The 25,467-nt window shown below is 39.5% G+C and overlaps 1 protein-coding gene across 1 annotated transcript in view; it reads left to right on the top strand.

The window, feature by feature from the left end:
- The window catches only part of LOC136573515 (protocadherin-9-like), a 737,068-nt gene that overhangs the window by 268,823 nt on the left and 442,778 nt on the right, over window positions 1-25,467 (top strand). The window contains exon 2 of the mRNA XM_066574791.1: window positions 23,899-24,115. Within this exon, the coding sequence (XP_066430888.1) occupies window positions 23,899-24,115 (217 nt within the window). The remainder of the gene's footprint in view (window positions 1-23,898; window positions 24,116-25,467) is intronic.

Below are 25,467 nucleotides of genomic sequence, written 5' to 3'. Positions count from 1 at the left end.
TTTAGTCGTTCATGACCCTCGACGAGCCTAAAAGTGAGCTCCCTCCATGTTTTTCAGTTTTGCACTGCTTCTTTCAGTTGGTTGTTATTAGAGATGAGCGAGCATACTTGATAAGGCAAACTACTCGAGCGAGTAGTGCCTTATTTGAGTACTTGCCCACTTGTCTCTAAAGATTCGGGTGCCGGCAGGGGGCGGGGAGCGGCGGGGGAGAGCGGGGAGGAACGGAGGGGAGATCTCTCTCTCACTCTCTCCCCCCCCCTCACTGCCGCAATTCACCTGTCACCCGCACCAGCACCCGAATCTTTAGAGACGAGCAGGCAGGTACTCAAATAAGGCACTACTCACTTGAGTAGTTAGCCTTATCGAGTATGCTCGCTCATCTCTAGTTGTTATCCTTGCCAGTATCAGGTTTGACAGTATCAGCCATAGTTTTCTTTGGTGGCATAATTTAGTTTATGGTGCTTATTGCCTATGACAGGTTCCCTTTAATTAGTTGTAAAAATCGATTGTGCAGTTTACAGAAGACTTAGGAAAATTTCCCACTTGTGTGTTTTTGGTCAATATTTTGCATTTGTAAGCCAAAACTGGAAGTGAACTCCCAAAAAGAAAAAGTAGAAGAGGGGCAAATCCTTCTATCACACATTTTTTTCTATAGGATCCATTCTTAGTTTTGGCTTACAAATATGGATGCAAAATACTGACCCAAATACTACTATGTAATAGTGGCCTCTTTAAACTCGTAGCAGTTAGTTACAGGCAGCAGGACGCACATGTTGATTTGCCTTTTCGCGCCATTGTTTTCTCTTCCATGAAGTATTATCCTTTTCTTTCCTGCTTGATAGAGCCATCAGCCAAGCCAAGGCAGAACAATACAGCTGGAAACTCACCTGCCTTTTTGGCCACCGCGAAAATCTTCATATTCTCCTCACCGTGTCTTTATAAAACAACATCAATAAGAAATGACAGTGTAGGTTATTTTTCTTTCCCATTAGTTCACTTCAGCTAGCATGGCATATGGTGACAATAGGTGCGCGCATCTGCTTTCTAAAATCTTGACGAGGAGAAAAAAAAAAAGCTATGCATATTGTGAATCCGCCATCTCTATTGAGGTTAGCTTTTCAGAGATGCCATAAAAGATTCATCACTGCTGTTCTCAGCTATGAGCACATTATATTGCCAAGGACAACGAATACCACACAAACATCAACTGCTAGAATCAGCGTTCAATATGAAATGAGTAATAAGTGGAAATATCTGAAAACACAATTTGAAAGTGTGGCGGGGATCAGGGAGACCGAATTCATACTGAAAAGCTCCCAGAATACAGAATTCCTAAGCAATATGGTTCGGCTCTTCCTGCGGTTTATAAAACATGTCCAAGATTCTCCATCTGGCAGATACATTTTATTGACCTCCATTTAACCTGTCCAAAAATTTTCCAAAAAAGCTCTTCCTGCAAAACAAAAATCACACAAACACATATTCTGTTCTACAGCAACTTGTAAATTAGTTATTACTTTTTATCTTGTCATAAGACTTATTAATGTCAGGGATGACACATGTAATACACATACAGATAGCTTCCTACTTACGTGCCAGATTATTACATGTCTGTAGACAATGAAATCAACGTATTTGTCGGAACTGGAAAAAACAAGATCATAGAAATCCTTCTTGTCCAGAAATATTTTTACGTGGTGCAATAAAATAACTTAGTGTAGTTTTCATCGGTTGAGATCAAGGCTAAACATTCATTTTTTTAACTGTATATACAGTGATCCCTCGACATACAATATTAATTGGCATCAGGATGACCATTATATGTTGAAAAGGTTGTATACTGAAACTATAACTCTATGGAAAACTGGTAATTGGTTCCGAAGCCTCAAAATGTCAGCCAAAAATGATACAAAAGCAAGTGTGAAGAAAATGAAGTGAATAACTAATACACAAGTTCTTACATATACAAGTCAGAATGAGCTGCTGGAAGCTGCAAATCACTTTTTATGTAGATGACAAAAGCTGTTTTAGGATCCCGTCCAGAATACACAAGGGGAGATTTACTAAGCCTGGCATTTCCTCCAGTGCACAATGTGCCTAATCCATGTATTAGGTGCATCTCGGCACCTCCACGTGCCTACACAGAAACATAGGTCAGGTTCAATCTGGTGTGCATTTTTGGCATAGTTTACTCCGGTTTATGGCAGCCATGCCACTTCCCAACAAGTCCTGCCCACTTTCTAGAAAAGTGGTGAGGCAGCGCTGAAAGCTGAAAAGTAGCAGATGTTTGTGCAAGTCCCCACTTGTGCAAAATGTGTGACATTTTTTCCACCAGAAACTAGCATAAAAGGCTTTCTAAACATTCCCAATAGTGTACCAGTAAAATAGCATGGAGCCACCGTCACCTGATATCCAAAGGATCTGTTCATCCTGGCACATATAAAGAGCAGTACAGAATATGTACTACAATCAGTGCATGTAATTAAGTCAGGCTTTATTCACACGAGTGCATAGACGCCGCATTTTTACACCCGACTGATATACACGACCATCTGAGGCATTGGTTTCCAATGCATTCGTTCACACAAGCAAATATACCGTACATAAAAACTATGCACCATAAAAAATGGTACATATGCAACCAAAATACAGCGGCGGCAAATATATGGTGGTTAAAAGACTGGTTCTATCTTTTGACTGATATACGGTGGCGGCTCACATAGACTCCTATGGGAGCAGAAAAAAAAGGGAGGTGGTGGCAGTTTAGCAGTGTCCAACGCAGGGAAAAGTTTACAGCTGCCAGGGAAAAGTTTACAGGTTTTTGAAGTCATTCCGAGGAGTTATGCCGAGAGAGGGTTTTCTGGGGTGTGATGTATTTTTTCGCTAAAAACGTCGCTCATGGTCATGTGAATGAATGAGAAAATGCTAATTATCTCTGGCCGTGATCACGGAAAATTGTCCATTCATGCGAATTTATGGCTTGTGTGAAAGAGCCCTTATACTGGGGTTTTAACTGTAAAAAAAGGTAAATTCCCCTGGTGCAAACACAGAGTCATGACCAACTCCTAGGGTGACATCACATGGTGATAGTTTCTTGCCTGACTGTTTTTGCCTTGTTTGCCATTGCCTTCCCCAGTCATCTTTACCCCCAAGCAAGCTGGGTACTCATTTTACCGACCTTGGAAGGATGAGTCAACCTTGAGCCGGCTACCTGAAGGGATTGAACCTGCAACCTTCAGGTTGTGAGCGAGAGCTTAGGACTGCATTAGGCTTCCCTAATACTCTACGTCACACAAGGCTCTTAGGCCCATGCAATTGACTAGATTTTCCAGTCCATCATGAGTTGCAGGTCTCGACTGTCTGTGACATTATGTTTCCAAGTTACATTGATCCAGGAAAACCATTGTATATTGAACATTATTCTATCCAGAGAGCATTGTAAGAGGTCATAAGGGATCACTGTGTACAAGACCATATAAGACCAAATAAGCTGAAGTCATATGTGAGGTTTCAATCTAATATCACATGGAGTGGATAGTGCCACTCTTGTCAATGAACCTTGTCTAGTATTATAGGTCAAGTGAATGGGGCTCAAATGCAATTATAGTCACAACCTATAGGCATTGTTTTCAGAAAAAAAAAAAAAAAATCTTTTCTAATCGCATACAAACCCTCAAACTGTATAAGTACATCCAAAACAGGAGTGAGCTCCATTAGAGAAATGCTGGAAAATATTTGTCAATGAAATTGAAAATATTTCAATAGAAATATTTGAAAATAGACATGAATGATACAAATAAATATATTTTTACAAGGTTTATTTCATTTTTGCAACCCCTGCCCATATGCATTAACATAAATATTAAAAGGGTTATAGCACAATCGATGTTTAGCACATACCAATAGGATAGGTAACAAAAGTCTGATCAGTAGGGGTCTCACTGCTGAGACCCCCGCCAATCTTGAGGGTCCTGTGTCCCTCTTTCCTCCTCACTGCAGGATCACTGCAATGTACCCCTACAATTAATTAGAAATTGAATGAAGTGACAGTTGTACATATGCAACACTACTCCCTACACCTTAAGTGGGAGCACTGGAAGCAATTGAACGCTAGTACTCAGCTATTTCCATCAGCCTCATTGATATTAACATAGCACCACTATTTGTATGAAGTTTAAGGCCTCATGCACATGGCATGCGCGGATTTCGCATGTGGATTTCCATCATGGATGACCTGCAAGTCATTGCGTAAATTAATTTTAAATGCTTGCGGGAGATTACAGATTCAATGTTTTTTCCCAAGCGGTTGTACGTGGATGCACATCCGCTCAGAAAAAAAGCCCAATGGTGCCTTCCCCCACCTCCCTGCCTGGTCTCCAAGTAACCTGAGGAGTATCTGCCTACAAATCCGCATAGAGATCAGTGGAGCCTGTCTGCGCGGAATCCGCGCTAAAATGGAGCATGCTGTGATTTACGTTCCGCTCGCGGAATTTGCAAATCAAGTCTGCATGTGTTCATGGAACTTAGAACACTCCATGCTTTCCTATGGGCAACTTGAACAGCAGATCTCCCGCATGGGTGCCGATCACAGATTCCGCAATTCAAATCCGTCTGTGTGCATGAGGCCTTAGTCTTCAGGACCCTTGCTAATCCGCAGGAATATAGGATCATGAAGCCCCAAGTACAGTAGAAGTAAAATGAACATATAAAATAATAAAGTCCTCCGATAGTCTTTTCAGACCTTCAAGGGACATACTATACATAAAACATATAATAAATGCAAGAAAACAAAACTAAATTAAAATATCCAAAAAGGTTCCCCTACAAATTATCCCATGAATTACTATCATAATGCTACCACTGGCCCAATTATCTATCACTGAACATGTAATACATCAAAATTTACAGCAGACAATGGAGAACAAGAATAAAAACTCTAGAACTTACTGTAATTTGTGCTATTCAGAGCTAGCAGAAGAATCTGTTTTTTTAAGAATCTACAGAGATCACTTGAATTGTACTTCTACTGTGTTATATACAAAAATTACAGAAGATGAGATTAGTCATTTAGCGAATTGCTTTTTGGGTAATGCAAGCACATAATTTAGCTCTGAGTGCCGTTGTATAAAACAACAGAAATCATACAATGAAAAGATCTTATTAAAGCATAAGCAAAACTATATTTCTGCTGAGAGAAATGCTAGTTGTAGCAAAATATGCAAGAGCGGAATTCTTTAAATAATTCCAGAAGAATAGATAGTCAACAATCTGATTTACATTTAAACCAGCACTATAGCAAGACTAAATAAGTGGCGAACACTGATAATGTGTCAACTATTGAATATGTAGGGTTCTATAAAAGTGTAAAGTATCCAATTTAGGCCTTAGTCAGACGGGCGTTTTTTCGCGCGATTTGCGGATCGCATGACGGATGCGCATCCGCAAATCGCGTGACCGGTGCGCGCAAGTCGCCCGCAAATCGCCCGAAAATCTGCTCCTAGCCGAGTTTCATTAGAAACGGGCTGGAGCTGTCCAGCGCATTGCATTCAATGGAGACGGCAAGAGAGCCGGCTCCATTTAAAGCAATGCGCTGCGGGCGAGCCCGGGATGAATTGTCGGGAAGGGCTTAAATATATAAGCCCTTCCCTGCAATTCATCCTAAAATGTGTAAAAATAAAAAATATATATATACTCCTCTCCTCCTCCGGCTGCCGGAGCTCCGCGCAGCCGTCCTGCAGTGGGTGTGAAGGGGGTGTGAGTCAGACCTGCCCCGTGATTGGCTCAGTGCTGAGCCAATCAGAGGCATGTCTCACTCACACCCGTTCATGAATTCATGAATGGATGTGAGTCAGACCTGCCCCTGATTGGCTCAGCGCTGAGAGGCAGCAGTCACTCACCCATTCATGAATTCATGAATGGGTGTGTGAGTGAAACCTGCCTCTGATTGGTCAGGGCTGTGACCAATCAGAGGCAGATCATTCAGCAGGCGGGGATTTTAAAGCCCCGCCGGCTGAATAGTGCCGAGAAGCAGTTCAGGAGAATTGACAGCGGCCGCGGCTGGACTCCGGCTGCAGCGGAAAGGTGAGTATACAATTTTTTTTTATTTTAACACATTTTAGGATGAATTGCAGGGAAGGGCTTATATATTTAAGCCCTTCCCGACAATTCACCCCGTGCACGCCGGCAGCCCATTGCTTTCAATGGAGCGGCTGTATTGCCGGCTCCATTGAATTCAATGGGCAAACATCGTTCTTCTCTGCCACAGCTGTTACAGCTGTGGCAGAGAAGAATGATTTGTCTTCTATATGTTCTCAATGGGGTCGGCGCTGCTGCCGCCGGCCCCATTGAGCGCATATAGAGAAGAGAACAGGAATCGCAGATCGCAGATAGATATAATTTATCGGACGAGCGCATAAAAAGCGCTCATGTGTCCGATACCATTGCAAAGCAATGGTTTTATAAAATCGCCAGATGCATGCGCATGCGCAAATCGCGGCTAAAAACGCCCATCTGACTAAGGCCTGATTGTGTAGCTTTCATCTTCATTTCTTTCCCATTCAAGTTTACAACTATAGCAGTGCTTTCTCCTGGCATGTATGATGTCATGTAGAAGGTCAGCTCAATCCATTGGTACATAAGTGATTCATTTGTAGTTTTCCTCGTTGTGATTGGCCTGGTAATAAAATCAGGCCAATCCAATTTTTAGCAAAAAAAAAAAAATTGACAAAGTGGTGGCTTCCTGTTTCGAGCAGAAAAGAGAGGTGTGTTGGGCTGGCACTGCTGCTCTCCAGTGCTGGAGTCATAGATTTGAATCTGATCTTAGTGAGAATTTGAGCCTGGGATCCTCACCACCTCCTCCACTGTTGTTCAAGGGGCCAAATTCGAGAACCCGATTTTTATTTCTGTTGGTTTTAAGAAAAGTCGGAATCAAGATTTCCGAATCACAATTATTTTCTAAAACGGGTTCAGTCACTCCCGACCTGATTGTTTCAATAATCGCTCAACACTATTCATTAGAAACACTAATTTCCCAAATAATGGCAAATGGTTTGTGTTAAAATTCACAAGGTATAAAGGTAAAGATATTCCCAAATACTTCTCTGATGTCCAATGGGATGGTGCATACAGTAGTAATGACGATAAGTGCAATGGGGGAAAACAATTCAATTGTAAGAACTCAACAAATTACAAGTTTGAAAGTAATCACAAGTGACTCATTCTACAGCTGCATTCAGACGAACGTATATCGGCTCAGTTTTCACGCCGAGCCGATATACGTTGTCCTCGTGTGCAGGGGGGGGGAGGATGAAAGAGCCAGGAGCAGGAACTGAGCTTCCGCCCCCTCTCTGCCTCCTCTCCGCCCCTCTGCACTATTTGCAATGGGGAGAGGCGGAACAGGGGCGGGGCTAATTCGGGAAACCTAGCCCCGCCCCGTCCCGCCTCTCCCCATTGCAAATAGTGCAGAGGGGCGGAGAGGAGGCAGAGAGGGGGCGGGAGCTCAGTTCCTGCTCCTGGCTCTTCCATCCTCCACCCCCTGCACACGAGGACAACGTATATCGGCTCGGCGTGAAAACCGAGCCGATATACGTTCGTCTGAATGCAGCCTACAACTGCTGAGTATTTCTGGTGATGAGCTGTAAATTAATATAATGGTGACAACAATTAACCCAAAATATTCATCCAATGCTTAAAATTGGCCATATATTAGTAAATCAGATCAGCAGTCAATCTTTTGTAACTTTATTTTGTTTACTTATATATGTTCTTTTTCAGCAATAACAGGAAGTACAAAAGTAACAGCAGGAAGTACAGCCATTTTGGCTGTTACCTTTTAATTAACTTCTCAGAAACGGATAAAATGTCATTCTTCCAATAATCAATAATAAAGTGGCAGATTTAATATGAGTTCTGGGAAACTAATTTTTATGTGACAGCCAATATGCCTGCACTTTCTGTAATAAGTAATTAGAATAATGCCAATATCTCTATTAGTGGGGGAAACAACATAATTACCAGACTTTAGCAGCTGCTTTAATTGCTGTTCTACAAATCTATGTCCAATTTTATGTTTAACATGGAAATCCTCTTTTAGGGCTCATTCAGATGAGCATTTTCTGTGCACCTGTGTGCGCAAAAAAACCCTGCTCCACGCATGTTTAAAAAGTGCGTAACTGAAGCTCCGTGCCCATTGCTTTCAATGGGGCAGGCGCTACTGAGTCCCATTGAAAGCAATGGGAACGAATCGCTAACCGCTGCTGCGGCTGTGACAGCTGCAGCAGGGGATTCTTTGGATGTGAAACTCCTGGATGCTGGCACATCCAGGGGTTTCACCTAGTTGTCAATGGGGCCGGCGGCAGATGTTCTCCCATTGCTTTCAATGGGGCCAGCACTACTGCTGCCGGCCCCATTGAAAGCAGTGGGAAAACATTGCGTTCCTTTGCCACAGCTGTGGCAGAGGATCACAATCTTCTCCGTATGTTTTCAATGGGACCAGCGGGGATGCTGCCAGCCCCATTGACAACAAGGTGAAACCCCTGGATGCTGTCCGCATACAAGGGTGTCCCCTCATCACTTAACACTGTGACAGCACACTGTTTAGTGATGAGGGGACTCCCTGCAGGGATGAAAGAATCGCTGTCCTCTGCCACAGCTGTAACAGCTGTGTTAGGGGATTCTTTCATCCGCGCGAGGAATCCCCACATCACTGAACACTGTGCTGTCACAGTGTTCAGTAGTGAGGGGACTCCCCGCGGGGAATCTTTATGCGCAGCACGGACCTTCCCGGCGCGCGGATGTCCTATCTTTTGTGCACTGGATTTTTTCACATCGACCATATATCAACCATATTCTGACTTTAAAAACAATCATCACTTTAGATGGCCTAATATGAATCTTTGATCCAGTGAGTTATTCTGATTGCCCGATTTTTAGTCAGGAAGGAATTTTGTTTCCCCCTTAAATAACAAAAACTGGTCTTTACCTTATGATTTTTTGCCTTCCTCTGAATCAACATTGCAAGATAGTAGGCTGAAATCGATGCAAAAAAATGTATTGTAATATATGTAATGTTAATATTGGCATTTCCCCCAACTCCGCTGCTATTTTTATGCCTTATAAGTCCTCCGTTCACCTACAAAACCCCCTGCTAATTTTCAAAACTTAATGCTGCTCCATTGTCCAGTGGGTGGTTCATTGATGCTAGGTGGTGGAGACTATCTATATTACCAAGGATTAGTTTTGGGCTCCCAAAATAATGAGAGTCATTGTGGAAAAAATAAGGAGATGGGGCTAAAGCATAAATAAAATCAGCAAAGAACTCAACAAGGATGTCACTCCTTATGCAGCCTTGTCCGCTTTGTCAGAAAATGTGGCAGGTCCTTTTTAAATGTGGCTCCCAACCATCACTCAAAATGGAATGGAGCTTGTAAGGTACAAAAATGTTGTAGACCTCTGCTACATGAGTGGCCATTATACATTTTCCCTACAATGAAAACTTATGAGCGAAAGTTCTGTTTCCCAGTCTATGACAGCTGAGGGTTAGAGATGTAGGACCCTCGGTGATCGTTGCACTACTTCCACTTACAGTAAGTTGATTCTGAGCCTGGAATTAACAAATAAAACTTGTCAAACTATTTAGTCACCAAATTATTAATACATGTAAAATATAATATTATGTTCATCCTAATTGTTTCTTATTTCTATGTTAATCTGAGCAAATCATACAATAAAATACAATATATGTCCATCCCAAATTCAGAAAGCTCTTTTTAACATTCTTCATTTCATTCAAGCTTTTTTTCTGCGTTTACCAAAATCTATACACCTAATTGTTTGTACAATTTTTTGCTTTACCAAATTTAAAATGTATTAACTTATTTTCTAAAATAAATAGCATCTTATTAATTACCGTTGTGTAATAATATATTTATAATGATCAGTACGTGTGCTTTTAAAAAAAATGTTCTGTTCACAAATTGCATTTTTGTTAAAGGTCATGACAGACTCCAGGATAATACATTTATCCTTGCCTAAGAAGGCATACATCAATTAATCAAAAAGATTACTTCCATTAAGTGTGTATTATGGATATACCGTTCACCAATCAGGATAAAATAGATTATCACATACTGACCTTGTTATGCTCCAGTTACTTTCTGAACTACAACATAAGGGTTTTTTATGGAAAATTATTTTTTTTTTCATTTACACGAAGGGCTATGACTGTTGCAGTTCCAGAAATGACTTAACACCATCACAATAGTGTCAAATATCATCATTTGATGTCGATATATCTGTAAATGAAGCATTTTAAGAGGACAGCTAAAATCTAGCCTTGCTACCCTAAAGGTATAATATAATATGCGAAAAACAGCCTATTTACAATATACTATGCTGAATAACAATTTAATTAAAGGGGTATACCAGAGTCATATATTATCATCTATCCTCAGGATAAGTGATAAAAGGAGTCTCACTATGAGGGCGGTTTCAGACAAACATATTTGCGGAGGCATTTCCTGAGAATGGAGTGCAGGTAGAGCATGTGTGGCGCCGCTTAATTCATTTTCAATAGCACTAAAAGAAATTGCCAAGTTAAATGGAGCAGCAGCATACACACCTGGTCATGGCTTCATGCAAGCTCATCCTCATGTGGGTGTGGTGAGGAGGAGTGGGGGATACAGAACCTCCATTCTTGGGATCAGTGGGCGTCTCAACAATGAGACCCCTCCCAATTAGAGTTTTATCACCTATCCTGTAGATATGAAGGAAGTTTAGAAGTGCAAAATGCTCGTACCTGCAAAAGATAAGACATGCGAGTGCAAATTCGCATGTCGGCTCTGAGGTGCAAGCAGAGGCGTAATTTGAAGCTCCTGGGCCCGATGTAAAACCTGTATCAGGGCCCCAAACTATAATGCTTTATTCATAGTACTGGGCTCCCTATATGGAGAAGAGAGGCCTTATGGGCCCCCTAAGGCTCCTGGGCCCGGGTGCAACCGCATCCCCTGCATCCTCTATAGTTACGCCCCTGGGTGCACACAAAGATTGGACATGTCCTATCTTTGCTGCTTGCTTTCCATAAGCTCCTGTGGGAGCCTTGAAAGCATGCAGCACGCAACTTCGATCGTGTAAACGGGCTACTTCAAGTAGCTTAAAGTAGCCCGTTCCCGCAATCTTTTACAACACCATAGTTTCGATCTTTTTGCACGGCTATATCGCGCGAAAACAGCACTCATTTGTACGAGCCCTTGAATGTTGTAGTAAAGTAGAAAATAATTCGAAGACGATGAGAAACAGTGTATGAACCATAGAGTCAGCTTATTCAGCTATGTGGCATCTCTGGAGATAGATGCTCATTCTAGTTTGTCCTCATCTTCATTTTAATCAGTAGTGAGAACATGCACCTTCGGAGATGTAGTAGTATTAGCCAACAAAGAGGTAGAAAAAGTACTCATAAAATAATGGAATGGGAGCACCTTTGTGTTGGTGTTGACTATAGCAATGAGTGAGCTCATAAAAATTTCAGTTTTGACGGTTTCACCGAGCTTTTGCAATATGTTCGTTTCAGTCCAAATTAGTTTGAGTTGAAGCGAAAGTTCACCAAAATCCATAAAACTGTCTAAGAGCCATAAAAGCCCTGAATAACACTCTGAGAGTGTTACACGGAGCATTTATTGCTATTAGACAGTCTTACAAACCAGTGTTCGGGAATAGTGTTGAGTGAACCTAACCAGTAGAACTCTGTTTCAGGTAGAATTTTGCTAAAAGCTTGGTTCAGGTTCATGCCGAATTGAACTTTTAGCAAAGTTCAACCCAAAACTAGTTGAGTAGCTACGAGGCACCCAGTCCTCTTGTTATGAGAATTTGTATTTCTACTTCAAATGAGAAAAGTTACAGAACTTTAGCCAGGGTACATCAAACCAGCAGAGATGTTTTTTCTTTTTAGTTATAATTGCAAAACATATTGGAGCAAGTTAATAATACATGAAAGCAGATTCAGTGCTCTGTACAACAAAGTGACCTTTACGTCATATGCTCGATAATAGCAATGAGTGTTCTAAAGGCCAAAGCTCTTCACGTGACAGGCCATAAGTTTACCCCTCATTTTGCATACAATGCTTTTCATTAGACAATGATAAACAAGTTACATACCCAACTTAAAAGACAAGATTTAAAAAACACATTAATTATCATTAGTAATGTCTTAAAAGATGGGCAACTGTTTGCTAAATGTTGAGCATGCCACCTGCAACATTTTCAGGTCTCCCCCAGTTTCCAAATATGATACAACTGATTAATTGCAGGAGCTCATTGAAGGTGATGTGGCATTCTATCAAGTGCTGTGTCCCCTTAATTGTTTACCAGGTACAATCTGGTACTTTTCATAGTGACTGTGCCTGGTATTGCAGCTCACTGTAAGGGCTTCTTCACGTCACCATGTTCGCGCGCGCAAAACACAGGGAATAGAATCCATTCATTTCAATGGGTTCATTCTCACAAGTGTGTTTTAAAAGTCTTCCAATACATTATATGGTATTGAATAGTACAACTGAAAAATAGAATTTGTCCCACAAAAAACATGCCCTTATATAGATATGTCACCCGAAAAATAAAAAAAAGTTAAGATTTTTTGTAAGTGGAAATACTGTAACTGCAGAAAATGACCTGAAAACAGAAGCATCAGCGACCCTTTGTCATAAAAGGATTAACTTTAAGGAAAACATTAACCCTTTACAATCCAATTTTGGATTCAGGGTTTCCTAGGGCATTTTCTCTTTCTGCCATTATACAATGGCGCCACCTGCTGGTTAGAGCCAGTACTGCAGTATTGGACATGCTGGAGAGGCCCCCGACAACAGAGCAGCCAGTAATATACAGTAAGAAAACCCTGCTGGACGTCTTCCAACATCGGAAGCTGTACAGCCTTCAATCAGAATGCATTTGGACGTCAGACAGTGGATTGGAAAGGGTTAAATAGAATGCTAAAAAAAAATTTTTGTAAATTATTTTAAACTAAAGTGTACTTTTAGGAGTACTGTAGGGGTTCTGTTATTTTTGGTTGCAAGAATAGTGTTGCAGACTGTGTGATTCTTCCCATCAATATATCAGAAATCCTTGACAGGAAGCATCAAACACAAATGTGAACGGCGCCTAATTCATAAATATTGCTGGAATCAACATATTAAAGAGCTCATTGACGAAAGAGAATAGGAATGTCGACCACTTTCTAGGCTCATTAATGGTAGATCTAGAATTTTTAAGATCACCCATTTAAAGAGATTTGTCCGAGTTGAGAAAAAAAAAAATAACAAAGGGCAGGAAATGTTGAAAAACAGCCAAATAAGCTATACTCAGTGGTCCAATTACCTGCAGGTTCAGCACCACCAGCCATTCCAGTCCTCTCCGCTGGATATTGTTCACATGCTGCAACAATGATATGTTCATATACACACACCCGTTGTAGCCAATTACGGGTCTCAGCAGTACTGAGCCAAACACCGCTAAGGCATGTGATTGGCTGAAGCAGTCACATGTGTATATAGACACTTCACTAGTGCAGCATGTAAGCAAAGGAATGGAGGAATGGAGCATCGGTGCTGGATCGGAGTATAGTGTACCATTGAGTATAGCTTATTTTGTTATTTTTCAACATTTCCTATTCCTTTAAGCATCTACCTCAACACGTCTCAAGTCCTCTCCAGGCAAGTCATAATGAAGCTTGGAAATATTATACACCTCTGATCTAAGGTACCATAGAGAGTAACAAATAGAGGAAAGTAAATGACCTGTAGAATAAATAGAAACTAAATCCATTTACAATACGCCGGGTTATTGCAGAGTCAAGTGCTACAACCTTCAGCTTCTTCCCTCAGCGCATAAATGATATTTAAATGCATTGTTATAATGAATGCTCTGAAAAGATATTTGTCATGATGAAATCCTCCAGATACAATGTGAATTTCCCTGAAATAATGTAGGATTTAGCTATTCCAAACACCCCACCCCCACCCCATCAACATTATGCATATATATGAATGTACTCAGCCTGTCAGCTGTTCTGCAGAAGCCCACATAGTTTTATAGATAATTGTCTGCCCTGATAGGATTTCTGTTGAATCAGTCATTTCTCAGAATAGATCACTTATTTATGAGAATGTTGATGGCAAAACTTGCCTGCGAGCAAGAAAAATGGATATCAATTTGTACTTCTCCATTCTTTAAATGAAAAGGTTTGTTTGAATTCAGGAAATCTTTGTTTTGTTCTTAAACAGAGATATACTGATCATTTAACAAGCCGAATGCAAGTGCTATTCCTTCTTTTCATCATTACTTATATTGTATAAACATCTGCTAAGAGCATTCCAATACCGCAATCGTCAAGAAACACAGATAATTTTCTATGTATCTGTATTAACAGTTCAATAATGGCAACTGCGCTGCTCTTTTTTTTTTACTCTTCAATATCTTGGATTCTGAATAAAAACCATTTTAGACTAATCAAAGAGCGTCGGAGCTTCCAATCTCAACAGGAGAGAAAAACAAAATGTCAGATGTGTCTTTAGTCGGTGGAAGAAAAGCCTTATTAAGTCAACTCCAAATTCATCCAATCGCGGAGGATCATGAATGCAGCATACAGCGTATAGACAATGAATTCGAATTTTAAAGCATAAAGCCTTACAGTATATAATAACATGGTGCCAAACGCACAAAATGAGCTATAAATATTATAATAACTACAACCGTACAAGCCGAGAGCACATAATCTTTCTTGTGCTTTGCTCCCCATGATCTACTAGCCATATTATGGATATCATCATCTGCTTCTCACTTCAATTAAACTCAGTTCATACAGAATGTAAGATCTTATTTTTCCTTTTTCAGATCGACAATGGATACAAAGTCTATAGTGCCATTTAACTTTTGGAGATGGAGCTATAGTTTTAGCAGGTTTCATCACCAACATAGAAAGGGGTTCTTTACTGTTAGAGCAGTTAGACTGTGGAACTCTCTGCCTGAGGACGTGGTGATGGCAAAATCCATAGAGGAGTTTAAAAGGGGACTAGATGTCTTTCTGGAGAGGAAGGATATTATAGGTTATAAATCTTAAGTTAATTGTTAATCCGGGTATACAGGCAGGTAGGAACTATTAGGGGTTGATCCAGGGAACAGTCTGATTTCCATTAGGGAGCCGGGAAGGAATTTTTTCCCCAAAAGGGCTAATTGGCTTCTGCTCTTGTTTTTTTTTTTTGCCTTCCTCTGGACCAACAGAGGAGGATAGACAGGCTGGACTAGATGGGCATTGTCTTCATTCGGCCTAACGAACTATGTTACTATGTTACTATAGTCTGTACCTTTGTTGTTATATCAACATAATTCAATTCGATTGTCCATTCAATCAAAATCGATTTTCGGTCGTTCTATGGATCATTTTTCTCCATGTAGACCTATCTATTGATTACTGCTTCCTTGAGTTTGCTCAGGCTCATGCTGGTGTTAGATTTTACTGTATCAAGCCAACAAGTTCTTGGGCGGCCTTTCCATTTACTTCCACTGACTATTCCCAACATGAGTGCCTTCTCCAGTGAATTACTGTACATGACATGACCAAAATATGGATAGTTTCTGCTTGATGATCTTGGTTTGTTTTGAGGTCTTTAACTTGATTCGATCCAAGACTTCTTTGTTGGTGATTCTCACTCTCCAGTCCTCTATATTAAAACAACTTGAAGGCATCAGTCTTTCTTCTGTGTCTATTAACATAAAGGGGCAAATTTATCAGAATATTTGCTTGTACTTTTCTGAATACCATATTAACCTTTAGAATTCATCTCTGCTACCCTTCTCTTTAGAAAAATGGCAACACTGGGTCCAACCTGGAAAGCCTCCAAGCCACATTCCGTAATAGGGTGCATGCATGATTAGTGCGGCACTCACTGTATGGGGGAAGAGATATTGAAGCACGCAGTGCACCTGTATAAATAAATCTCCTCCAGTATGTTTTTATGGGAATATCATTCTTCATATCTCAGGCGAAACCAATGATAATTTTATTGATGACTCAATAATTTCACTGATGATTGATTAGCGACTTCACAGAACATTCATTACGTTGTCAACAATTACAGAAGTTAAACATACATTATGGACAAGACAAAAAGGAGTCCAGGTGTTATTTTATCCTGTAATGTGATATATTGTTGAAAATGACTACATGGTCCAGTGGCTCAACAGAGATCATAAATATGTTTGGCTTGATTGACACGGACTACTATAATTTGAATAGTTGCTTATAATAGCTGCTACAGCAAGTTGCTGAAGTACAAAACGATTGTTATTTGTGTGTTTTTACCAAGTGATTGTTGAACATTTTACTGGTCGCTGAAGGGCACACAACCCTGAAAAGTTCTTGGCTAGCCATTGAAAGACAAACAATTGCCTGTTTACTCCAGACAATAATTAATCAACTGTCATGGTGCTGGCTGTGCCATGACTTTCAGTCTAACTGCGGGTCTGGAGTGATGCGCTGACCGTCACCCTGGACCATGTGACGTGCCAGACAGCATGCACTCTGTGTCATTCAGAGCTGGACGCCAAGGGAGTAACTTCTCCCTCTGGTGCCAGCACTAATAGGCTGGCTGGATTGTCTGTTTACCCAGCCAGCCTATCAATTCTTGTTGTGTGAATATATACCAGCCTGTTGGTACTAAGGGCATTGTTTATACTGCTTGTAAACTGGTCAAGCTGTGCCAGAGCTTGTCTTAAATCTAGTTCTCTGTATTTACTGAGTTCAGTAGTAGTGTATTAGTCAGTAGTGTACTTTTGTTTATTTAGTCTTAGTGATTTAGCATTTAGTGTAATTGTCACCAGTTTCGTCTTGGACTGGTATCCAATCTCTCTCCTGCAGTTGGTTTGCTCTTTTTAGGGAAGGTACTCTGTTTGAGGGACCAATCCTATCCAAGCAGTTTTACTTGGTTTGTCCGTGAAGTCCTCCATATCTTGTTACCTTCTGTTCTCATATTATTTGGTAGTTCAAAAAGATATGATGGTTCAAGTCTGTCTTCGAGTACTGGACTTGTCATATCTGGTTGTGCAAATGTGACATCAATTCTCCTTTGTCACACAGTTGGTGGCTGTTTTTACTAGGAACTATAGTTAGCATTTACATTTGCTCTATCAAGTGATTATTCAGATAATAGTTGACCCATGTAACACCACCCTTGCACATAAATGTATTGTACCTCAATGCCAATAACTATGTGGCAAAAGCTGGTGTAGCTTTGCATCATGGCTTTTCGTCATGTGGCATACTACAGCTAATAGCTTGGTCCAGGCACTGTGCTACTAAACACAGATTTCATTTGCTTCTCTAAATGCAAGCATTGCCTATCCTACTTGGTAAGACATCGGCAAATGCTAAAAATTCTGTTTTGGAACTCATCGATTTCTTGAGTAGCTTAATAGAAGTCTACTTATTTTGATGGTAGATTTCAATACCTATTTATTGTAACCTGTGGTTTTCTTCTCCATATTGGTACACTGTGAGAACTTTAGACCTTATTGATGATATGTCATGTTTGTATAATGATAAAGTCTACAATACAATCAAAAATGAATGTATAGATGGAGAGTAGACCGTCCAAATCATTTCCTTAGTTGGTACGAGAAATTCCAATCTCATACTCATCACTATACATGGGATTCAAATAGAATAAAATGCCGAATGATTTTGAAATATTATCTGGACCTTGACTATTCTTCCTTGTATCTGATTAAATTAGAGAATAGGCATGACTTGTACATCTGTTCAATCATCTTTCTTGATTCTGTATTGGCTTTGTCAACATCTTTGGTTAAACTATTTCTTGATGCGGAGATTTACACCAGGCTCTGCAACTTTGTAGTGCCCTGTGGCGGTTGTAAGTGCTAAATGATTTAAAACTACTTCAAAACACACTGGCATTTCATTTATTTATTTATTTCTCCGTCTTTCCCTCCATTCCTTGGAATCTCAATGATATGTGTAACAAGGAAACAAATGAAATAATGATGGGTAGGGAGGGAGAATTTCATTTTCTTACATCTTTCTTCTTTAACTTTGAAGCCAGAGCACTTCTTCCTCCCTAAAATTACATAAGTCATTCTCTTCCAACTTCGAATTTATCATGATTTCCCTGCTACAACGTCTTCTTTGTTCATTTGTGTTATTTTATCTTGGTGGCTCCGCCTATTTCTTTAAAACAATTTTTTTTCTTTGTGGATTCACTTTGTTTGATTCAATTGAAAGTTTTCTGTGAAGTTTTTACCCTGCAGTGTGTCTTTACTTTATAGCAGTGGATGAAGGTAATGCCGTGGATATTGGATATCTGGATTTCAGTAAGGCCTTTGATATAGTTCCACATAAACAGTTTATAGATAAGTTATTGAAACTTGAACTTAATCATTTGATAGCCCAGAGGATTTCTAGTTGGTTAAAAGATAGATATCAGAGTTTTGTTAGTAATGGAGTGCATTCTGAACAGGGATGAGTTGCAAGTGGTGACCACAAGAGTCTGCCCTTGGGTCCTATTCTTTTTAATATGTTTGTGAGTGACACAGGAGAAGGTTTAATAGATAAGCTTTTTCTGTTTGTTAATGACGCAAAAGTGTATGTTAGGGTTGATACTCCTTATGGCGTTTTCAACATGGATAAATGGTGAAAATAATGGAAATTTCAGTTCAGTGTTTTCAAATGTAGAATAATGCACTTGGGGAGAAACAAATCATTTGACTTAATATAGTATTGACTGTTCTGTGTTATCCAGAACTTCAGAAGAGAAGGATTTAGGGGGGTTGATTTCTGACAGACTCACAATGAGTCAACAGTGCAGTTAGGCTACAAAGAAAGAAAGTAGGGTGCTTGGATGTATAGTTAGAGGTATAGCCAGTAGAAAGAGGGAGATTGTGATTATACATGTCAAAGGAGGAAAGCAAGGAGAGTCAGGACATGACCAAAGCGTTTACATACATATTACAGGAGGGAAGAAAGGAGAGGGAGCCATGATGGAAACCTTTATATATGTTACAGGAGGAGAGAAGGGAGAGGGGAGACATGATGGAAACCTTTATATATGTTACAGGAGGAGAGAAGGGAGAGGAGGACATTATGGAAACCTTTATATATGTTACAGGAGGGGAGAAGGGAGAGAAGGGACATGATGGAAACCTTTATATATGTTACAGGAGGAGAGAAGGGAGAGGGGAGACATGATGGAAACCTTTATATATGTTACAGGTGGAGAGAAGGGAGAGGGGGACATGATGGAAACCTTTATATATGTTACAGGAGGAGAGAAGGGAGAGGAGGACATTATGGAAACCTTTATATATGTTACAGGTGGAGAGAAGGGAGAGGAGGACATGATGGAAACCTTTATATATGTTACAGGTGGAGAGAAGGGAGAGGAGGACATGATGGAAACCTTTATATATGTTACAGGTGGAGAGAAGGGAGAGGGGAGACATGATGGAAACCTTTATATATGTTACAGGAGGAGAGAAGGGAGAGGGGAGACATGATGGAAACCTTTATATATGTTACAGGTGGAGAGAAGGGAGAGGGGGACATGATGGAAACCTTTATATATGTTACAGGAGGAGAGAAGGGAGAGGAGGGCATTATGGAAACCTTTATATATGTTACAGGTGGAGAGAAGTGAGAGGGGAGACATGATGGAAACCTTTATATATGTTACAGGAGGAGAGAAGGGAGAGGGGAGACATGATGGAAACCTTTATATATGTTACAGGTGGAGAGAAGGGAGAGGGGAGACATGATGGAAACCTTTATATATGTTACAGGAGGAGAGAAGGGAGAGGGGAGACATGATGGAAACCTTTATATATGTTACAGGTGGAGAGAAGGGAGAGGGGAGACATGATGGAAACCTTTATATATGTTACAGGAGGAGAGAAGGGAGAGGGGAGACATGATGGAAACCTTTATATATGTTACAGAAGGAGAGAAGAGAGAGAAGGGATATGATGGAAACCTTTATATATGTTACAAGAGGAGAGAAGGGAGAGGAGGACATGATGGAAACCTTTATAGATGTTATAGAGAGTAGAGTAGAGAGAAGAAGGACATGGAGCAAGGGGGAAATGAAGGAAATCTTTGTATATGTTACAAGAGAGATTAATGGAGAGGAGGATCATGATGAAAACCTTTATATATGCCAAAGGAGGAAAGAAGGGAGGTGGGGTGATGTAAACTTTTAAATACATTACAGGGGGGATTAGGAGAGAGAGAGGACATGAGCAAAAGCTTGAATAATAATAACTAATATGTTGAAAGTATAAATAAGGTTCAGAAGTTAAATGTTTTTATAAGGAAGCTAAACACTAGAACAAGGGGATATAATCTAAGATTATTTGGGGGTAAAATCAGAAAAAAACATCAGTAAATATTTTCCCGAAAGAGTAGTAGATACTTGGAACAAACTTCCAGCAGACGTGGTTGGAAAATCAACAATAAATGAATTTAAGCTGCCCGGGATAAGCATAGATCTATCTTAAGGAAGAAATAAAAGAGCAATAATATAACAGCAGACTAGATGTCATCTATACGTCTTTCTTGATCTATACAACTTGAATAGATTTACTCTGTCCTCTGGAGATAGGCTTGTCATAAAACAAACACAGGGCTCATTTTTAAGAAACTTGATTATGCTTTCCTTAGAGTTTGATGAAGAATGTATTATGTAGATAAGGGAATGACTTTAGTTTAAACACAGTCCTTGTGTCTGAGCCTTCATACTACTTCATTAAGGTCTTTTTGCTTGTGTATTAATTACATTCTTAAGGCCCATTTACACAGAATGATTATCGCTCAAAATGCGTTCAAACAACCGAAAATAAGGGATAATCGTTACATGTAAACGCAGGCATCATGTACTTTTCGTTTGAACAATGATTTTAAGATGAACTTAAAATCCATCATTCAGCTACTGACAGGTGAGGAAAACACATTTATCTGTCAGTAGACCACAGGCTGTTATCTCCATGGGAGTAGGCAGATAACAATGTAATCTGTCAGCTGCCATGAGCAGCACAAAGCAGCTGTGTGCACAGCTGGGAGTGGGATTAATCACACACTGGGCTCTGCAAACAGCTTCTGGCGGCCCTTTTACATGCAAATGAAGATGATAAAGTATTAATGGCCATTAACACTTTATACAAATAGATCACAAAATCTTTTAATCTTTCAGTCATGTGAAAGATTATCTACGTGTGTAAATGGGACTTTACTGTTGGTGGTACAAATAATGGCACTATATATATATATATGTATATATATATTTCTACATAATATATTAGGCTGAAAGGTGACAACGTCCATCTTGCTCAGCCTGTTTCCATCCTCCCTTATTGATCCAGAAGAAGGCAAAGAAAGTCCCAATGAGGCAGAGGCCAATTTAGGCCATTTGGGGAAAAAAAATCCTTCCCAACTCCATAATGGCAGTCAAAATAATCCCTGGATCAACATTTGAAAGTTTCTACCTGACTCCAAGACCAGGATCAACAACCCCGCTGGTTATTTATTGTCAATATCCTGTAATATCATAGCGCTCTACTTCTATTGTCTCTTTTCTATGCATGGCCACCTGACTGGTCCAATCTGCACTAAATTAGCTATATAGCTAAATCTGGAGCTTTGGACGGTTTTAAATTGGAATTCAGCCCCCTGGGACCTACCGTCTTGACATATTCGCAAAAAATCAGAATGCTCATATTTAGTATAATTATAATCCCTTCACAGCAAGTAAATAAAAATAGGTTGTTATGCACAGAAATGTGATGTCTCAACACCAATCTGCACTAAATTTGGCATATAGATACATCAGGTACTTCAGAAGGCTTTAGACTGGGTTTCAGTTCTCTAAGTTCTATTGTTCTCAATATAGTCGCAGATACGTGGAATACTCAAATTCAGTAAAACTACAGAAATTTAATGCCCCACTTATGGTATCACAAAAATATATAAATGTTTACTTTTGTGTTCCAATTGTTTGCAAATATGTTGAGAACAGTAGGTCCTAGAGAGCTTAATCCCATTTTAAAACCTTCTTAAACACCCTATTTATCTGTATGTCAAGCGTAGTGCAGATTGGCTAGATCGTTTGGTCATACATAAAGAAAAGACAAAAGAATTCAATTTTATATAGAAAGATGTTGGCTTCATATCAGTAGCAAACAATAGGACAAATTGACCAAGCCCAGCAATAGTTTACTCCAGGAGAAACCCTTAAGCATAGTTATAGGGAAATTACACAGTCATTGTGGATGACTGACACACTCATACATATGTTTTCTTATACTAATGCGCCTGCCATGCTGATTAGGACGGTATTATTTTGCTCTCAGCATTGTGCACAATTATTATACACTTACGGTATGTATTTGATTTATTTATTGTCCGCATAGCAAGAACTATATATAGATAAGAAACATCCTTGATTAAGTGTTTGAAAGGCAAGACCCCTACTGCAGAGAAAGTTAGAAAGTTCTATATTGATAGCTGCCAGAGGGAGAAGGAGACCGATTTATCCCAGAGCTTACCCTGGCAGCACAGAAAATCAGTGACAAACCTAAGGAAGACACATACAGCAAAAAATGCTGAAAATGTATTTTTTTTTGCTAGAAACACACTAAATAACTTTAAAACAGCCATTAAGAACCTTTCAACACGTATTGTACGAAAATGATTCATGGGATCACTTCTTTAAGCTGTCAGTGGGGATTTGGGCGCATTCTGAGTTTTGCTAGGGGCCATATGATTTCTTTGTACATCCCTAATTGGGTATTGTCTGCCAACTAAACATTTCTCTAACTCAGAAAATTGATGTACTAAGTGTCATATGTTTCTTTCTGTAAATCAGCAATGTTATTTCCTGAACATTTCGGAAAATTATAGCTATTTACTTGACGTAGAATGAATATGGGTACAATTCAGGAAGGAAAGTTAATCCAATGGTGGAAACATAATAAAATCAGCCTCATACATTTATAGTTGTTTCTTTTTTATTGTAATTTTTCTGCTGAGAACTTACATATTTTTATTTCATAGTCATTTCAACCTCTTGTGGAATCTGGATAGGCGTGAATTTTGATTCATAAGTTATCAGCCTCATACAAGAAGATAAATGACTGTGTCCATGGTGTGACCAATAGTGTTGTTCCAGTATTCGTAACCTATTGCAGAATTTGCTTACTGCATGTTTTTTATGGTCACACAGCTAAATCTCTATTCAGTTGAAGAATATCTCAAGCAAATTTAATGCGGTCAACGTATAATAAAACTCTACACCTGGATTCCTGTATATGCAGTAGATACATTTACACACACAAGGCACATTTCCTATATACATAGATTGTAAGCTCCTTAGAGCAGGACCCTTTTCTTGGATCCTCCAGTGCCAGTCTATTGCAATGTTCATAACCGTATTGACTATTTTTATTAAACCTTTATATTGTAAATTGTACTTATTACTGTTTTATCATTTATTTTGCTATGATCAAATGCTGCCCATGTCCGATGCAATATTTTCAGGCATTTCATCAATAAATTACAAAATCCCAAATTATAGCTATAACGATGCTGAGCTTGTCTGGTGCAGCGGGTGAGTTTGTTGCTTTCACAACTGTCACAATGTGTTCCAAGTACTTGCTGTCATCTAAATTCAAAGAGTTAATTGACAAATTCAGCTCTGCTACATTTTTAATTGCTTTTTAATGTGATAATAGATAGTTGTGTTTGCAAGTCAACTAGAAGTTACTCTACTCCCGTTCTTCAACTCTGTACAGTTGACAGCAGTGCCTTTACCTAGAATTTTCTAGTGACATTCAGAATCTTTTGTCTTACAGCCATTTCGTAGAGTGACGTTTTCTGTTGTGAGTCAACCTCAGGACCCTCATCAGGGGTCATTGCAGAGTTGCTATGACAGTGGGCTAGAAGAATCTGAGACACCGAGTAGTAAGAGCTCGTCTGGACCAAGACTGGGTGCCCTACCACTCCCAGAAGACAACTATGAACGAACAACGCCGGATGGCAGTGTTGGTGAGGCAGAGCATATGGAAAATGGTAGGGGCATACACATACACATATACTCAAGGAGAATAAGTAAAACATAGACCTAGTTCTGTTAATATGGTTGGTTTATAATACAGATATACGAAGAAAACATGCAAATTAAACATGCAAATCAGTTATCACACTGTGAGTAGTCATTTCAATGATTCAAAATGTGTTGAGGTTTTGGAATTTGTATGTATTAGTTTTGAATGATGGTTTATTACTTGAAGATGTTTTGTAGAAGGTCATAGTTGCATATGTTTTGGGTGATGCATACACCCACTGGTCTGATACGAAATAGAAAGTTGGTCCTATAGGCTATGTTCACCATTGCAACCATTTTTTATTACTCCAATGCATTTAAAATTAAAAAAGAAATGCAGCAACTGTGCGAATAGTCTTCATTTAACAATAGTCTAAAGTTTTGGCTCCTATGTAGAGCTATATGTCTGCACAGTTACAAATCTTGTGAAGTTCAATCCCATCATGCTAACCTACCAAATGTAAATTACCAAAAAGAAGGGATTCAGGATCATACTAGTGGGTTTCTTGAAGACACTTAGGCTGCAAAGGTGTACATACCCTTTAAGCATTGGTAGTGGTTCATTGATTTACGTTACATGTCTACATTTTGAACTTTTTTGTTTTTCAGTCTGGTACATATTAATATCCACGAACAAAAAGGCCCCATTCATATCTTCACCCACAGCTGCAGTCCATTTCCATTGTTTATCTTCTTCCTCCTCGGAGCTGAACAATGAAAATAATGGACTGTCAGGTCTGGCACGACAGGCCTCAATGGTGCACAATGGACCCCACAGTCTATAATGGGATCCATCCATCTTCTGATATTTCGACTGCCCTTTTCCTAGGCAAAATAATACAATATATTGCACTATTTTGTCTAAGATATTGTGCTAGATCAGCACCTATGCAGATGTGAATGGGGCCTAATATAATATTGTCTATACCTGGAGTATTGCAAATCAATATACTTTTTACTCCTATTCTATGGCATGCCGGTATGAAATGCATATATTTGCTAGTCTCTGTCTCCATTCTTACAGCTTTTCAAAAAGTAATAATGCAAAAAAATATACCTAAGATATGCAATAATGCCAACATCGTAGATGGAACTCAATATTACTGAACTCATTCTCAGAGATGAAATGTTCTCTAAGTACCTGTGCTGTAGCAGGAATCTACAGATATGGTTGAGGATAGCCATGGTAAATGAGTACATTGGAATTAGTGCTATGTTGATTTACATTGGAATGTCATGAAAAAAGTATTGAAGTTGAAGATAGAAGGTTCTTGAAAGACATAGAAAGTCATGGGGTTCTGCAGAGACGGTGGAAATC

The sequence above is a fragment of the Eleutherodactylus coqui genome, chromosome 7 (genome assembly GCF_035609145.1).
Source record: "Eleutherodactylus coqui strain aEleCoq1 chromosome 7, aEleCoq1.hap1, whole genome shotgun sequence".
Taxonomy (NCBI): domain Eukaryota; kingdom Metazoa; phylum Chordata; class Amphibia; order Anura; family Eleutherodactylidae; genus Eleutherodactylus; species Eleutherodactylus coqui.
The sequence above is the reverse complement of the archived record's forward strand: the minus strand, read 5'-3'. Positions and strand labels throughout refer to the sequence as shown.